The sequence below is a fragment of the Trematomus bernacchii genome, unplaced genomic scaffold, assembly GCF_902827165.1.
Source record: "Trematomus bernacchii unplaced genomic scaffold, fTreBer1.1, whole genome shotgun sequence".
In the NCBI taxonomy this organism is placed as follows: Eukaryota; Metazoa; Chordata; class Actinopteri; order Perciformes; family Nototheniidae; genus Trematomus; species Trematomus bernacchii.
Window position 1 is genome coordinate 6,503,108 of NW_022987477.1, and position 17,997 is coordinate 6,521,104.

Below are 17,997 nucleotides of genomic sequence, written 5' to 3' on the forward strand. Positions count from 1 at the left end.
ATGCCACCCAGGCTGGTCCAGAAAAAGACTGTGGCATTGATGAACATGTAATTGATGAGATTGTGGATATTCTTGGCATACCTGATAAACTCAAGGAGGAATTGGACTCTCTTTCAATAATTGTCAAAAGGGACAATGAAGAAGAGATAGAAGTGGAACCAAAAGACAACATTAAGGCCAAGATATCCCAATTCTCCACAGGCGATGGTGTTGATGTAAGGACTGTTGCTCAAGAGGAGAAAGTGAAGGTTGATGTGGGCTCCATTATTAGACAATTCACAGACATTACCCAGCCAAAACAGTCCAACACAGTCAGTATAACTAAAGAAACCAAAGACAATGCTAGCCAATATGGGCAGGATGGTGCGGCTCCATGTCCACCAACTGAACCCAATGATAAAGAGATACCAAATGAAAGGCAGCCATCAGTGTTTGTTAAAGATAACTGGGAGCAAGGCCACAAGGAAGACAAATCAAACCAAGAAAGGGATCAAACTAACGAAGTAGTCAGCGACAAGCAGAGTTTTGAAGAAGATAGTTGTACATTCGAGCTGGAGGAGCAAGACAAGGTTAATCAGATGATGATGTACAGTGAAGAGAGTATCCCTGAGAATGAGCTTAGCCATGATGACGAGGAAGGGCAGCGCATGTCAAGTGCCATTAAAGATTTAGAGGTGACTGTGAGCTGTAAGCAGAGTGCATCGAGCTCAGAGTCAGCTGAGCAACATAGTTCAGAAGAGGAACCAGACATTGAATGTGAGGAGATACTAAATGAAAACCTGAACCCTGAGAGTCCTTCTGAGGAGGAGGACGAGGAGGAGGTGAAGCAACCAAGCCCGGATTACGGTGTAGAAGTAAGAGGGGACGAAATTATTTCCAGTCCAGATAGCCAACACAAGTCCATATCAGAGGGAGAGGAATCGGAGATCGGATGTCAAGCAGGCTCTATAGGACCGAATGTCAGTTTTGATGAAAGCACATGTAAGTCAGATGTTGATGATTCATGTTCAGAGGAAGAGCAGCAAGAGGTTGAATGTAAGAAACTACAGGTTATCATTGAGGAAAATGTGTCTGGCAATGAGGCTGAGGAGGAAGAATACCTTGGTGATCTTCCAGTTCAGAGGGAGATAAAGGATTTGATTGAAGAGACAGAGGAGGACGAGGTCAGCTCAGACGATGAGGACCAACACGAAACACAAATATGTGATGAGATTAGTCTAAGAAACTTGATCGAAAATCAGGATTCATATGCCAAGAGCAGTTTGATTAATTCTCACAATTTAACAAAGAGTTATGGATTCAATGCAGATGAAGATAGTGGGAATGACCACAGCAGCTGTGAAGAACATCTAGAAGTAGATCAACCAAAGGTCGATGATGGACAGATCAACTGCTTAAATAAATCATTATTAAGCTTTGATGTAAAAGAAGAAAAAGAGGCCAATATGGACAGACATATAGAAAAGATCTGTACGGAATATAAGGAAGCTCCTGAATTGACAACTAAATTAACAAGTGAAAAGGCCGTGGACAAACTCAAGCATCAATTTGAAGGATTAATATCCCAATCTGTCACAGAGAGAAGAATTCTTTTGGAAAAGAAAATTTCTGATGAACAGAAGACAACAGAGCGTTCTGCCATCAAACGTTCCTCACAAAGACATGGCCACCTCGAGTCAGATATGGAGAACTCCCCCTCTGAATCACCTACATCTCAAACAACTCCCATTAACCGATCACCTCCTCAGTCGTCATTATCGTTCAGCTACGATTCCAGTGGCGTTATAACATCAGAGCCTGAAAGCAACAAGGTACGGTTAATTAGGGAAATGTTCCTGGCGAAGAATTCCACAGATATCCAGCACGGACGTTTCCCAAGCCTGAAAACATCAGATCTGTCCGACATAAGAGCGGAGACCTCAGCTAGTGCCGGGTACCAGTCTCTGACTTCAAGTGACCTGTCCAGCGGCGAAGATGATTCAGCACGAAAATCCATCACTAAAGGCTTTGTGAGAAGAACTATCGAAAGGCTTTATGGCAAAAAAGAAGCAAAACCAGATGAGGAGGTGATTGAAAGGCCCCCATCTGCAACAAAAGAGAAAACGAAAGAACATCCGAGCATTTTCTCTCCTTTCCACATAGCCAAAGCCATGTCTGAGTTGTCTTATTTCAATTCATCTTCTGCTGTGGACACCTTGAGTGAAGCAGCACATTGCATTACTTTTCATGCACAGGTCAGGCCAGAAGACGCTATTGATCATGAACAATGGCTGTTTAAAGAAAACACGCTGATGAGAAAGTCGATTTCAGACCCGGTTGGAATAAACAAAAACTTTCTTCAAGGCCAAGGAATGTGTGAGGATACAGAGGAGAACACCTCACATTCCCTTATCAACACACAGTCTGAAGTAGAGGACAAAAAGTCGACATTTACAAGAAAGTGCACCTACTTTTCTCTCCCCCATGCTAGTGACTCAGAACCATGTCAAGAAGACCTGAGCATAGTTAGCAAGAACAGCGCTCATGGTGACTGTATCATAGAGACAAGGGGCAGTTTGGAAGACACCAAGATGTGGGCGGAGAGGAACGGCGCGCTGCCCGGTGTTGGCGTTACTGACTTTAAGAAGAAGGATAACAAAGTGCATCCATTGGTAGAGCCTTCACCTGATGCTGAGGTAGTTGTGTTGCAGCCTGGGAAAGGACAGGGAGTCAGAAGGGTCGAGGATCCTGATATATTGGACGTACTTTACAATTTCTGTGGTCAGAATTGTCCTTTCTTGTAAGGACGTCTTCGATTTTTAACAAAACTTGTTCAAAAATAAGTTGTTGAGCTACAGCATCATGATATATTCTCTTTGGTGCCTACATTTTGATGATGCCATAGCCTTGGCAAAATACACTATCATGTCAACTCATTTGAGCCAAATGCTGAATGTGTTACAAGCCAATGTATTGACCCTTTATTTACCATCTCAGCTAAGAGTTCATGCTCATGTCAAAATAGATTTTTTTGTTACATGGTGATTGTGTATTTGCCACACTCTGGAGCAGCTCTTTTCTTATTATAGGTTGCATGTCAACAGATCAAGTCCCGAGAGCATTAGTGTAATCTTGTTTTAAAACTCTTAAAGCACATCAAGTCCCTGCAGATGTCCTGCTGAGTCAACGCGTGACTTTGTTGTTGCAGCTCAGGTATGGGATGAAGTTCAGGTCAACATTTTGCTAAATAAAGTAACTGTATATATACACATGTTGTGTGCAAACTGTAGAAATTGTCAGTTAATATCCTGATGCATGTTTTTTTGTATATTGGCTGTCTAAAGTGTAAATAAGACATTGATTTTCATAGCATAATACTTATTTACCTAACATTTATAATTAGAATACATGGTTTTTTGTTTCAATGTGGCAGCTGTGACAATTTTGTCTCTTAAATTGATGTGTGAGAATAAAAGTGTGAATTTACAAATGTTGGTTATTCTTTTTTACTGTGATAATATTTTTCCAGACTAAATCCATTTAAATCTCCATGGACTCTGGACTGGGATTTAAGATAATGTGCATTTAGTTCCGAGGTGGTCCTAGTGTCAGTGAAAGTCAACAGGCCAAGGTGACCACTGTGTTTGAGATACCTTAGGAAGCTCAGCTTGGTTGTTTTTCTCCTGCTGATCAGCATCCGATCTCCGTGGAGGAGCTGTTTTCTCACTCTGCGGCTGAGGAAGTATCCGTGTTGTTCTAAGGTTGTTTTGTTTCTCAGAAGTTGCCATCGAGCTGATCCGTGTTGTGACAGGAGTGTCGAGGAATGCACTAAGAGGGGAGTGTTTACATCTGCAACTACAAAGAGAATAAATGACAGCAAGACAATTCCCACAATTGAAACCTATCAAACATGAATACAAATTAAGGCCATTTATCGGTGTGATCCATAAATACATTTCACATTCTTGAGATGATCATTTTAAAATAAAAAATAATCCAGTGTTACATCTTTTAACATACAACAACAACAATGTCCACTAGATGGCATTAGTGACTAATACTACAATGTAGAATGAAGAGGGTCAGAGGCTTGCTAGCAGTACCTAGTGGAAATGGAAGAGCACAAAAAAAGCACATAATTACCTGTTTTTCGAAGAGAGCCGAGTAAGAGAAATTGTTTTAAATCGTTTATTATTTAAATAAATATTTACATACAGCTTCGTATAAATCAAATATCTTTTTCTCCACGACACATTTTTCTAAAAGCAATTGCTTTAACAAGTAGGAAAAAGAAAAGAAGGGATGGAGTACAATGAGACTGTAAATCTGTGTAGAGAGGAAGAGATACAACCCCTCATGTTGATCACTGAGCAAATGTTCCTGTTGGTAATCATAAAGGGTGAACCTTAACACATCCATTATTAATGTTGTTATAGTATGCATAACTCTACATGATCATTTGATATACATTTAATTCGATTTTACTTAGGTAAAAGGAGAATGATACTCTACATTAACGCAATAAAAAGCCATAACGTATGGCTAGGAAAAAAACAAATTTGAAGTGACACATTATTCATTCAGGCACAAAGAAAGCAATAGACAGCTTCGGTGAAATGAAAGGACATCACTCATACAGTTTTAGGCTACAATGCCCTGCTAAACGGTGTACAGTATGTGGCTCAGCTCGGGAAACTAAACAAGAAAGGTGATCTAAGGAAATTAGAGAACACAATGAATGCCCTGGCTACAGCTTCAACCCACATCTCTTTAGGATGATCAATTTGAAATGTTATAATAAAAACATGACAGTGAAATCAGTGGGACTGATGTGGCAAAAATACATATTTAACCGGCCAGTAACATGATCGCTGCTGCTTAAAACCCAATCTGAGACGACGGCAGCATCACTTTGAGCTGTGAAGAGATGGACATGACAATCCCTTGAAGTACACTACATTATGCAATTAAAAATCATTTAAACTTAATACGGACAAAACTCTAAAATAACATTTAAAATGCACCTGTTTGACCTCGCAGGACTTCAGAGGAAAACATCAATGAAAGGCTCTTTGTTTTCTATTGCTGTCAGGTCATGCATGTAAACTCTATCCTTCTAATAAAACCAATTGTTTACTTAAAAATGTATGAAGAAAATACTCTCATTTTTCAAAATACCATTCGGGGAGGGATTAAAGGGCGAGTTAATAAAAATGATTAACAACACCTTGTTGTTTTCATCCTGAGATTTAAACCAATGTGTGTCCTCTTCACGGAGTTATTTACAGTTTGTTTTTTTACATTTTGCAAATCTGGATCAGACGCTGTTTAGCGATGATGCGTCCCGTTGCTCAGTGGGCGTCTCGGTTTAATCCATTGTTACCTTTTCCTGGAGACTGTCATACTGCGTCAGTTTTTGGCTGGGATGAGCGCGTTCCACTCACAAAGTTATAAACCAAAAACTGAGAAGTGGAAAAATAATGTGTGGCGAAGAGCTTCCCGTCGGGTGTGGGGTCGGAGAAAGCGATCTCGTCTTTGCTCAGGTACGAACCGTAATCAAAGTTGTTCCTGTGGAGGAAAGAACAAAATGGATGTCATTATGTCGGTTATTTTGAGGCTTTATCAACTATAGGTGGTTTTTTTGAAGATGTTCTGACCTCAGGCACTCCAGCATGCGGGAGGCGATGCCCTTGCGTCTCATCATGTTCACCACCCAGATGCGGCTGATACCACAGATGGCCGGCTCCGGTGTCGTGGAGCAGCACCACGCTCTCTGACGCTCAAACATCACCTTTTCTCCCTCGGTGCCCTCCGGTCCTGGCTCCTCGATCACCCTGTATCCCTGCCATCATATAAAGGCTCAGTACAGTTTTACCTGAGGGTCTAGAAGAGAGGTCTAAGGCATATCTATTAAGAATTGTATTGACAGCAGCCCTGAAGTGCATCACTATGAAATGGTTGAAACCAGAACCTCCCACCTATAACTGCTGGATTCAGAGAGTTTGGGATATCCACCACATGGAGCAAATAACATATTTATTACGCCTACAGAAAAATACATGTATCAAGCGATGGGCCCCTGTAATACATCCACTAATACAGTAAGAATGTTAACACTCTTGTATGTCACTTGTATTCTCTCTCCATTTTGCCCTGGAGCGGTACTGAAAATGTGAATGTGACGGAAAGATATTTTGTACTGTATTATTATAACTGAAAATGTGAATGTGACTGAAAGATATTTTGTACTGAAAAAATAAAAAAATAAGGTTCTTAAAAAATAAAAGAAAGGCTCAGTCTACTTCCAACTCATGCAGTCCGTTCATCCTTAACATGTTTTTGTAATAAACGAGTGTCAAAGATTGCAGTCTCTTACCTCTTGTATGTGCTCCGCTATAAGGCATCCACACACTTTCCTATCATGGGAGATGAAGAGAAAGGTCTTGGTCACAGAGGGACACTTGGTCTCCACCTGCTGGAAGCCCAGGTCATTGTCCACCATCTCCCTGATCTCCTCCACCTGAGAACCAAACAGTTAGTGGAAATGAAGATAACAAATGCTGGTGTTTTTCTCAAAGTTTGTCATTTGAATAACATCATATGTGTGATTTCATAGATTGTAATTGCGTCAGTAATGCCCATCATTGTTAAAGAATTCTATGATGGCAAAGGTTAATCCCCATTCACACACTGTACCTTCTTCAGAGCATATTTGGGATCGTCAGGCAGGACCAGAATGATCTTGCCATCAGGATACTCTGCCAGGATCCTCTCTTTTTTCCATCCCTGAAAAAGAGAAGGGAAAAATTGATGAATTGACAAGATAAACTCTTAAGCATAATGTTATTGTCCACATGAGGCTTTCTACTTCATTTAATAAATACAGTAACTACCTATGTGGCACAAATAATGCAAATGCTTGCCTATTATTGTTAGTAATGTAGCTGTTCTTTCTTCAAATTTGCTTCAGATTATTTGACTATTGTTTTATTATTTCCCTTACAGGTTATTATTATGTTTTATTACATGGCTTAGTTGAATACTCGATTCTGATTGGTCAATTCAGAACACGTGACACGTTGTTAATCCAGTAGTACAGACCGCTGTCAAGGACTTACGGCCCGTCCACACAGCGGCGTGCGTTGAAGCCAATCACATGAATCTCCCGCCCCTGACACACAAGCAGCGGTTTGATTGGCTAGAGCTTGTACTGGCATATGATTCGATTGGCTGACGCTTCTGCCGAGGCTTCAAAAGTTGAACATTGCTCAACTTTTGCAGCGAGCCACGCCAGCAAAGCTCCGCTTCGCTTCCCACAATGCAGTTCGGCGAAAAGTGACGTCACCCCATTCAAAGTGAATGGTGAAGCTTTCAACGCACGCCGCTGTGTGGACGGGCCGTTATTGACCATTGTTAAGGACGCTCACATCTGCACAAAGAAGTCCGTTCGATTGAACTGTATACAGTTTGGCCGAAAAGCAAACTGCATGCAAGAAAACAGCGGAGAAGTAACGGGGCAGAAACCCTCCTTTTTACGCAACGGTCCAGCCATAGACACCAAACGGCAAAACATATTCAGTTGCTTGGTTACTTTGGCATTAGGGCAGGGATATCTAGATACTTCCCAAGGTTTGACATAATGAATTGTGCTGCTTTTAAAGCAAGCAACGATGTTTTCAAATCTGTAATCAAAAAGCTCCTCAAAAACGCTATCGAAGCAGTTGCTGCCGTTGCTAAGGAGGATCAAGAAAGAGAAAGTAAAAGAGGGTAAAAGACGGAGCGCTGGACGTCAGATAAATCACCAGAAGAAGGCAGAGAGGAAGTAAACACTAACAGGAACACGGTATGGGCTCTGCAGTGTTTAAGGACTTGTTAGTGGATCAGAAACTGTGAACAGAGTTGGACAGTGCTGCCGTAAAGTTGTTGTCGACGCGAAGCGCAGTTCCACCAACGGCTGGAACTGCGACTGCGCTTCGCGTCGGGGTCCCTGATGAGCCTGTCGGGTGTTCTTTTCCCCATAATGACCGCCTCGCTGCACATTATCCCTTACTTATTTGCTCCATCATTTCATAGCTCCATACTCTTGCATGCTGCTGTTAGGACACTGTACAATTTAAAGTCATCTAAATCAATTGACGGAATCTTAAAGTGTATTGAACATTAGGAATATCAGCTATAAGTATACTTGGTGGCACCTTTTTAAATCCCAAAAGTGAGCAAGAGTAAAGTTGTATTCACTTCGCGTGCGATCACATAAGATTACCCTCTAACTGTTGGTTATTTATTTGGCAAATAAACTACTCTACACATGCTTGGTGTAATGCACTTATGTCAATACTGTGAGAGAGTAGGCAAGACAAATAATAAAGACATTTCATTTAAAGAATCCTCCTCTCACCACATATTTAACAGCACTGACGAACTGGTTGTGGAAGAGTAGATGCTGAGATTCATCTTCAGGGTTGGCAGCAGAGTAGAGCATCCCACACACGCTGCAGGCCACCGCTCCAAAATGCTTCTGTCCTGCATCCTGCGAGACACGGAAAAAATAACAGATCACTACTCATGTAAATGCATCCTCAAAATATTCCCTTGAATAAGCCCCTAAGGCCTCAACCTTCAATTTCTGATATCCTTTAAAGTTGTCTTACTATGAAATGAACAATAATAACAGACATATGCTCACAATGATGGTCTGGGTGCTGTCTTTGTCAGCCTCCTTTAGCTTCTTGACTTCTTTTTGCAGGCATGCGTCAGAGAGAGGAGTCCTGCCATCCCTCGTCTCTGCTGCTCCCCTGTTCACAAACACACATTACATTATTTCACATTTCTGTTGCTACGAGAGAAAACATGTCAATTTACTCGAGAGGGTCTTCTTACTCTTGAGGTTTTCCCGATGTCTTCTCTTCTGTCTTGACTGTTTGTGCCTTATTCTCAGGAGATGGATCCGCACCAGTCACTGTCAGAAAAGGTACGATTATTTCAGCGGTGTGATTTTGTATATCAAGAAAATAAAATCTATTATTTTAGCTTTACGTTGTCATGCAATAAAGTAACAACTGTGACGACAATATGAAGTCTTCTTGATAATTCACATCATAATACGTTTTCACAAACATTTCGTGAAATTAAATGAAATACTTAAGAGAACAAATAAGAGTAATTGTTTACTGGAACATATCCTGTGGACATGGTCTGAAATGTAAACGTTCCTAAAGCTTAGAATTAGTAAGAAGTCATATTCTTAACAGCCACTTACAATGACATTTAAGACCAATTAAACAGAACTGATTTTACCAATTATTATTAGATTTAAAAAAAACAATAACGATCATAAAATCCTTAAAAAAAAAAGACTTTTGAAAGACTAATTTTACCATTTAAAGCCTTATTATTTTTAATTAAAGAATTTGATGCATTGTTTATGTATTCTCTGGGACCCTGTGACAGATGTTTAGACGAAAATACTAGCTACAAATAAATGCATACCTTTAGGCTTTTCTTCACACTTCTGTGTGTCAGACACTTTAGAGCCATCTTTAGTGGGAATGGAAGAGGTGGGATTAGCTGTACCCTAAATAACAAAAAGAGAAAAGGGATGAGTATCATAGTTTTTCAAAAATGCTGTTTGTGACACACATTATGGCATAATTCATTTTTGAGTTACCTTGCATTTGCCATCTTCTGCTGACGGCTTCGGTGTGGTTTTCTGGGACGTCGAACCAACGTTGGTCTTAGGAACAGCTGGCTTTGTCTCAGATGTTGTTGAACCTGCAGACTGAGATGCTGCTGTCTGCTTGAGCTGAGCTGCACCCCCACTACCAGCAGGCTTTAACTGAGGCGAGGCAGCGGGCCTGGACTGACCTGGAGCTGAAACAGCCTTTGACTGGGGCGACGTCATGAGAGGAGGCTTTAACTGAGCTTTAACTAAAGGATGTTTTAAAGAACCTGTGGCAGTCGCTGTGGCAGTCGCTGTGGCAGTCGCTGTGGCAGTCGCTGTGGCAGTAGCTGTGGTCTTTAACTGGGGTGTTGTTGCAACGGCAGGCTTTAACTGTGGATTTGTGGAACCGGCTGGCCTCAACTGACCTGGGATCTGTCCAGCTCTGAGTCTTGCCTGGTTTGCAAGATGTAACGACTGAAGAGTGGGTCTAGATTGCGCTGCAGGGTTGGACTGGACACCCGGTCGTGTCGGCTGTGTCGGCCTTGACTGAAGACCGGGCTTTTTTGTTGGCAACGGGTCGTCATCTAGTTCAAAATCATCAAAGGAATACTTTGGCCGAGGCCTGTATGGCTTGTACTCAACGGGCTTCTGTTTTTCAGCTTTAACTCCATTAGGCATGGGTGGGGGTACTGCCGGGAGGGTCCTCTTTGCTGCTGATCGGGTCACTTTAGGGGTGGGCCCCGGAGAAGGGGTTTCTTTAGGAGTCAGAGCCTTAGTTTGCCTTGTAGATTTACGAATTCCAGCGTTAGGAGTCGCCGTTTTGGAGGCTTCAGCTTCAGGTTCAGGGGGTTCAGTTTTGGGTGTTTCTATTTTAGTGGGTTCAATCTTACTGGGTTCAGCTTTGGGAGGGTCAGCTTTAGGGAGTTCTGCCTTGGGTGTTGCAGGCTTGCTGTTAGAGACAGGGCTTGGGAGAGGTGATTGGGATGGAGCGGCTGCAGGTGGAGGAGGAGCTGTGGTCACAGGAGGAACTGAGAATGGGAAGGATGCAGACATGGGTGCTTGCCAATCCATGTCTGAAAACATCTGATTTGCTTGGTCCGACTTAAGCTTCTTCACACGTGCCCAAGACATTTTCTCTCTCTGCAGTTCAACCTGTCTTAGCCTCTGATATCTAGTTAGCTTCTTCTTCTCATGGGCTTTCAGTGGCACTGAAATCTGCGTGACAAAGAAACGCCTCTTTGGAGCTTCTGGAGTGGGCTTCGCGGCGGGCTCTGCAGCAGGCTTTACCTCAGTTGGGGGCTGGGCTTTAGAGGCCTCCTCAGCAGGAGCCACTGAAGCAGAGCTCTCCTCTGGTCCTGCATGAGTTGCAACAACAGCAGTGTTTGCCTCTTGCTTGATAACAGGTGGACTTTCCTTCTTGCTCGTTTCACTCTTGGATGCTGCTGCTAGTTTTTCGTCTTCTATCCTCTTTAACAGCATGCTGTCCGTAGCAATGTCCTCCGCAATTTCGTGACACAAAGCTAAGAGGTTCAGCTGCTGTCTGTTTGCAGTTCTCTTCGAGGCCGCAGCCTTTTGCTCAGCCAGAGCTGCCAGGCGGGCTTTGGTTCTGGCCTGTGTGTTCATTTCTTGTTTCTTGGGTTTTTCTGCCCCCTGTCCCTTTTTATCATCTTTAGCCTTTTCATTTAGCTTCAAGCTGGTCCCACATGTATCATCTTTAGCTTTTTCCTCAGACTTTTTAGGAGGGTCTGCCTCAGGTGTTTCCTGGAGTTTTTTTATTATTATGATGTCACTATCTGCATCACTCTCTTCCTCTACTACTACAATCTCACGTCCGATCTCTACGATCTCTATATCCTGTAGAATCTGCACTTCTTGTAAATCCAAATCAGCATCGGCGTTTGTTATTATCAGTGCATTGCAGTCTTCATTCGTGACTTGAGCATGGCAGTTTGCCATATCAATCTCTGAGGTATTAACATCCATCAAGTCAGAGGTCGGGTGACTGCTGTGGTCGGAATTTTGAAGAACTTCAACACTTTGGTCTGTCATCTCCTGATCTACAACCTCACTTGAATTGGTCACTATGATCTCATCAGCTGTGTGACATTGGTGCACTTCTGCCAGCAGGAAGTCGGCTTGTTGGGAACCATTTAAAATCCTTTCATTCTCCGCATCGCCTTCCAAAGGACCGTCTGCATTCACATGCTCTGAAAGCGAGTCCGACAAACCTGATTCAGCCGCTGCTTGAGTGACAATGTCGTAGTGAAACGCACCCGTTTGCATTGGTTCTAAGATAAAAAACTCCTCAGATGTACTATCTGGTATTTCAACTTTAGTGGTGGCTGTAGTTGTCGTCACTGTGACGTCTGCAACCTCCTGCACCTGTTCAGAAACCTCTGTGGCACTGGCGCAATCTGCATACCCATTCCTTTCTCTTTGTAGTGTAGCATCTTCCGACTGGCCATCTGGCATGCTGATGTCATCGCTGGAGCTGATCACTGCGACTTGTTTCACATTCATGTTACTCTCCTCCAAATGTGCAGGGACACAACTCTCTGGCACTCTGACGGTTTGTGCTTCCACTTCAACATCTTGGCTGTCTGGGACACACATTTGTTCCTGGAGGTCTTCCTCTTTTTCCAGTTGTTGGCCACAACGGTTGTCTCGACTAGTTGATACATCTCCTTCCATCTCCCGAGTGTTCTGAATGTCCAGTAAAGACGCACCGTCGTGGTTCTCTGATGCGGTGGAAATCTCCCTGTCATCATTACTCTCTGGACTACTAATGGGCTCATACACCATCTGGTTTTCATGAATCTCAACATCTGCCTGATTAACCGTATTAATTGGCTCGTCTGATGCTGGAATTACAATATCAGCGTCATCCAGTTGCCCACAAACAAACACTATGACTTCATTGCTTCCAGTTCCTTCTCCTTCAATATCGCTGACCCTTTCTGTTGATAAACCTACAACATCCATATTCCCTTGGATATTCTCACTCGGCTGTATCTGCATGTTGGCATTATCCTCACGTTCAGGCAAAGGAGGAGGTTGGTTAGTTTCACTCGATAAGGCTATAGTGGGTTCATCGACTTCCCCCGTCCTCTGGTTTTGCTCCTCCATGGTCGGTGCTGCATCAAAAATATCCTCCGGTGTTTTAGTAGTTTCCATATTTATTTGAACGTCTGTAACATCCACACATTCAGCATTAACCCCATTTTCCTTTTCCTCACTCTCACAACTTGCAGTCACTAGATCATTTTGAGCTTCGGAGTGGAGTTCTGGGATCCCCTTGCTTTGCATTTCGTCTATAAGGGGTTGATTAGACATTTCCGGCGCTGCTGTCGGTCGCACATCCATTCCTATATGATTATCAGTGGCATCCACACATACTGTGATAACTGTATCCTTGTTTTCTTCACTTGTGTTTGCCACAATAAAATCTTTAGGATCGCTGACCTGTGTTGTGAGTTCTTCGACCTTATGACTTCTCTGATTCTGTGTTTCTGCTTTAGTTGTGGGATCAGAAGTCTCCTCTGGTGTTGTTTTGGTCTGCAAATCAATTTCTCTTTGATTCTCTGTTGCACTGACACACACTGTGGTAACCTTGTTTTCATTTCCATTCCTCTCAGGAGTCTGAATCTGAAGACCTTTTTGAGAGCTGTCTGTTTCAGGTTCAAAGACTGCTTGGCATACCTGGGCTTGTGTTTCTGCTATGTTAGAAATCTCCATTGATGTTGCTGCAGTCTTGATATTTACTTCATTTTGACTTTGTATTTCCAGTGCATGTGCTTTGTCAATTATCTCCTCAGATGATGTAGTCTGCATGTCCACTTCTATTATGCTTTCAACTACAGGAGCTGGATTTTCCATATGTTCAGCCTTTTGATCCTCATGCAGTTCAGCACACATGTCTGTGGTGAGTTGAGTGACTTCCTGGCTTTGCATATCCACTGTAGGTGCAATGTTAGACGTCTCTTCTGATGCTGTTGTCGTCTGCATATCCACTGTAAGTGCAATGTTAGACGTCTCTTCTGATGCTGTTGTTGTCTGCATATCCACTGTAGGTGCAATGTTAGACGTCTCTTCTGATGCTGTTGTCGTCTGAATATCCACTGTAGGTGCAATGTTAGACGTCTCTTCTGATGCTGTTGTCTGCATACCCACTGTAAGTGCAATGTTAGACGTCTCTTCTGATGCTGTTGTCGTCTGAATATCCACTGTAGGTGCAATGTTAGACGTCTCTTCTGATGCTGTTGTCTGCATACCCACTGTAAGTGCAATGTTAGACGTCTCTTCTGATGCTGTTGTCTTCTGCATATCCACTGTAGGTGCAATGTTAGACGTCTCTTCTGATGCTGTTGTCTTCTGCATATCCACTGTAGGTGCAATGTTAGACGTCTCTTCTGATGCTGTTGTCGTCTGCATACCCACTGTAGGTGCAATGTTAGACGTCTCTTCTGATGCTGTTGTCGTCTGCATACCCACTGTAAGTGCAATGTTAGACGTCTCTTCTGATGCTGTTGTCTTCTGCATATCCACTGTAGGTGCAATGTTAGACGTCTCTTCTGATGCTGTTGTCTTCTGCATATCCACTGTAGGTGCAATGTTAGACGTCTCTTCTGATGCTGTTGTCTTCTGCATATCCACTGTAGGTGCAATGTTAGACGTCTCTTCTGATGCTGTTGTCTTCTGCATATCCACTGTAGGTGCAATGTTAGACATCTCTTCTGATGCTGTTGTCGTCTGCATATCCACCTCTATTCTATTCAGATTCTCAGCAGCAGCTACAGCTTCAGCATCAACCCTGCCTTCAGCTTTCTGGCAATTTGCAACTGGATGTTTCTGTGTTTTATCAGACATTTCTGCAATGGGTTCGTCGTCTCTTGGCCTCTCCTGGATTTGTACTTCCACTGAAGATGGAGGATTAAGAATCTGTGATGCCGTTGTAGTCTGTCTCTCAGGTCCACTAGTGCGTTCAAAGTCCTGGTTGTCGTCATTTTCCATTATTTTAGAATTTGAAACACAATCCTTATTCAATTCTGTAGATATGTCTGCAGTGTGTTCACTTACTTCCTGCCTCTTCTGGAATTGTATTTCCATTGTGGCGGCTTCATTGGAAATTTCCTCAAAGTTGTTCTCTTTTTCTATCCTCGTCTCTGCAACTTCTTCGACTACAGCTGGTATTTGCGTAGTATTGTCATTTCCTATGTGGTTCCCCCCGTTTAGTGTATCCTCCTTAGGCGCTGATTTATCCCTGTCCTCTGTCATTTTGGTCTCCAGGTCCGTGTCAATATGCCCCTTCAAGTCTGTGACACACTCAGAGAGCACCTTGTTTTGATTTTGCTCAGGAACAGCCTCACAATTTGATGTCAGTATTTCTGTACAGCTGTCAGTCGTCTTTTCCATCACTTGTACTTCAGCAAAGGACCCAGAAACAGCAACAGTCTGAGTCGACAGGAACTCGACTCCTTTCCGATCACTTTCCTTACGTTTTTCCTCCGACTTTCGTACTAGTTTGTCCACATCCTCACACGAGTTGGTAATTACGTCTGGCACTTCATGGCTCACTTGATGAATGATGTTAGATTCCTCTTTGAAAGTAACTTGAATTTTGACACTGAGGTCTGTTTGAGTGTCTGGATTGCCAGTGGGCTCTGTTGTTAATTTCTTATTAGTCTGACTCTCAGGATTAACACCTCCTTCCATGTTTGTTTCATTTGATAACGCTTTATCTGCTACATCAATGTGGTCTGCGGAGACATTGGCTTCCTGCCCTTCACCCTCACTTTTACATTTTACATCCAATGTCTCCTTTGAAACAGACTCTGTGGTGTCCTTAGTTTCAGTTTCACTGATGTTAACTGTATGACTTTCAGGAAATGAGTTCATGCTCTCCTCTAACTGTATTTCCACTTCACAGCCTGGATTTGCCTCTCCAGTACTATACAATGTTTCCACTGCAGGTGCAACTGTTTCATTATCCACACACTTTTGGTTATTGATGTCTTTCCTTTCCTTTCCTTCTGCCTCAGATGTGATGCAAGGCGACCCTTCAGCTGTTGCAGTGACAGAGTCTAAGCTCTCTATACATGATGTTGGGGTTTTATTATCATCGAGCTTTTGGCCTTCTACATTTTTCAATTCCTCACGTTTGATTTGATCGTCTGGGCACTCAAATTCAATGCTAGCCTTTACACTTCTGCTTGCAGCGACTAAAGTGTCTTTTGACTCTGCTTGTGTTGCATTAACTGACATTACTTGGACCTGTAGTTCAGTGACAGAGTGTGCTGATTCTTTTTTCTCATCCATATCAAGCTCTCCCATACTTGAATCTGAAAATCTACCATAATTGTGGTCCATCTGAACGGGGCCTTCAGGTGCAGACGGTGACCCTTGGCCTGTCTCCTGTGGGTCAGACGTTGGCTCTTCAGCTTTGCGCTTCGCTTTGACTCGATTAGAATATTTTCTGATGCAGCGTGCCTTGTCGCCATCATGCCTCTCTCTGAAAGGGTCAGTCTCACTACCATCACTACTTAATTCATCCTCAGACTCAGTGGAGGCTGTTCGCTTCAGGGAAGCATTGGAGTTCGCTTTCTGTGAGGGAGCTTCTCCGCAGGAGGCACTTGTGGCTTTTAGGAGCTTGGATTCTTTGAGAGGAGGTTCAGAAATGGTTTTGCTGGAATCTTTTGGAGGGGAACTCTGTATTGATGACTTGGCTGGTATATTCCGTGAGTTTGCTGCTGTATTATTTGTAGCTGGTGCAGTTGTGGATTGCATGTCATCCTCATCCTGATCCAACTTCCTTATCTTGCGATGAGAATCATCAGGAGATGACCCTCTCTTTGGGGCATGCATTCTGTCAAAATACGTGACAAAAATATAGGTATTACAAAAAGGCAGGAAAACAGCACAAATTGAACACAATTCTTTAATTAGAATTGTATTAAATAAGCTATAAGTAACACTTTCAGGCACCCTCTTTTAATTTTTAGCTAGACATCTGATGAAGTTAATTGATTATATGCTTTCAAACAGTGATTTGTGTAAAGTAAATTCAACAGAAATAACTATACTATAAACAGGAACTATATTCATGTTGTAAATGCATTAACTGTTACCTGGTATTTATGATCATAAAAAAGGCTAACGGGAAATAAACAGTGATACATCGCAGTTAAACTAGGTGGTTAGCGAGTCACCCAATGTACGATTTACAATTACTAACTTGGTTGCCATCTACATATAATCTTACCGATAGCCTGACAGAGAATGTTGTCCCCAAAAGTTGTGCTAACAGTCCGAAATGCACAGTTAGCTATTGCTAGTAAGTGTGCTAGCTGGAAGTGATGGAAGCTAATGCTAGCAACTCGCAACAAATGAACGATACGAGACTCGGTTACTAAGTCAGTAAAAACAGCAGGCGGACACACAGATGAGATAATAGAGAGAGTATATCTTACTTTACTTATGTGTGCGAAAAGATAAAGCCAAGACATCCGTCAATGAAACTCTCTTCGCTGTTTTCTTTTTCAACAACAGCTGTTTTTTTTTTTTCTGTGAATAAAAATTAACTGTACTTCCGGAGAGGAACAGCGGAAGTGACGTAGCAGCCCTCCAGGACAGCTCAAGATTGAGAGTGAAGTTTTGTAAATGTGGGCTTTAATTTATTTATTTATGAAAGATAGAAATTGCACATTAATGAACATTGGTGTCATGCTAATATAACGTATTTTAGCACAGTGTTAAAAGTTAATAATGTGCAGTATAATTGCACAATAATTACAAGGAAAAGGAATATCACATGCCAACATATATACAGCTTTTATAGACACCTACAACCATATTGTTCAACTTCTAGATAAATAATTATTATATGTCAGCAGTGGTTTTAATGTAACTTTAACTTACTTGTACTTTTATGATACATTTGTATGTTACATTCTACTTTGACTCCACTAGGCCTACAGTTCAGAAACCTATCGTACCATTGACTCCACTACATGTATTTGTAGTAGCGTCTATTAACATGAAAGAATCCTAATCAATATATGTAATATATATATATATAATATATGTTATATATCACATATATGTTAAGAACTAATAGTGCATCTGTATATTTTACAAGCTGAACAGAATACCAACACATTTTGGCATCTTGCTACCGCCCAACAGGTTTGTATGTGTACATCTTTTTAAGCTGTCAAATCTGAATGGGAGCAGTAAAATCAGATTTGGAAGGGGACGCTGAAAATAACTTTCTTATGATTGTGTTCAACTCAGTTGTTGCTGTAGGGGTAGCAGAGAGGTGATTGTTATTTCATAATAATTCCTCTGTAAACTGTTATCTT

The 17,997-nt window shown here is 42.1% G+C and overlaps 1 protein-coding gene across 1 annotated transcript; it reads right to left on the bottom strand.

Annotated features, from left to right (window-relative positions):
• Positions 1-4,153: 4,153 nt before the first annotated feature.
• LOC117494742 (pneumococcal serine-rich repeat protein-like) lies at positions 4,154-17,209 on the bottom strand. The gene is made up of 10 exons (XM_034145692.1): positions 17,107-17,209; positions 9,647-16,502; positions 9,469-9,553; positions 8,860-8,938; positions 8,666-8,774; positions 8,378-8,509; positions 6,676-6,765; positions 6,356-6,499; positions 5,637-5,821; positions 4,154-5,547 (listed from the first exon to the last, which is right to left on the bottom strand). The coding sequence occupies exons 2-10, from the start codon at positions 16,499-16,501 to the stop codon at positions 5,379-5,381; spliced, it is 7,848 nt and encodes a 2,615-aa protein (XP_034001583.1). The 5' UTR covers position 16,502; positions 17,107-17,209; the 3' UTR covers positions 4,154-5,378.
• Positions 17,210-17,997: the final 788 nt, after the last annotated feature.

What these genes read in the sequence shown, in the direction of transcription:
- LOC117494742 (XM_034145692.1), bottom strand. Translation starts at nt 16,501, where the DNA reads ATGCATGCCCCAAAGAGAGGGTCATCTCCTGATGATTCTCATCGCAAG. An exon ending in CAGAAGATGGCAAATGCAAG is followed by an intron (nt 9,554 to 9,646) that starts GTAACTCAAAAA and finishes TTTGTTATTTAG; the next exon opens with GGTACAGCTAATCCCACCTC. An exon ending in CCAAATATGCTCTGAAGAAG is followed by an intron (nt 6,500 to 6,675) that starts GTACAGTGTGTG and finishes TTTGGTTCTCAG; the next exon opens with GTGGAGGAGATCAGGGAGAT.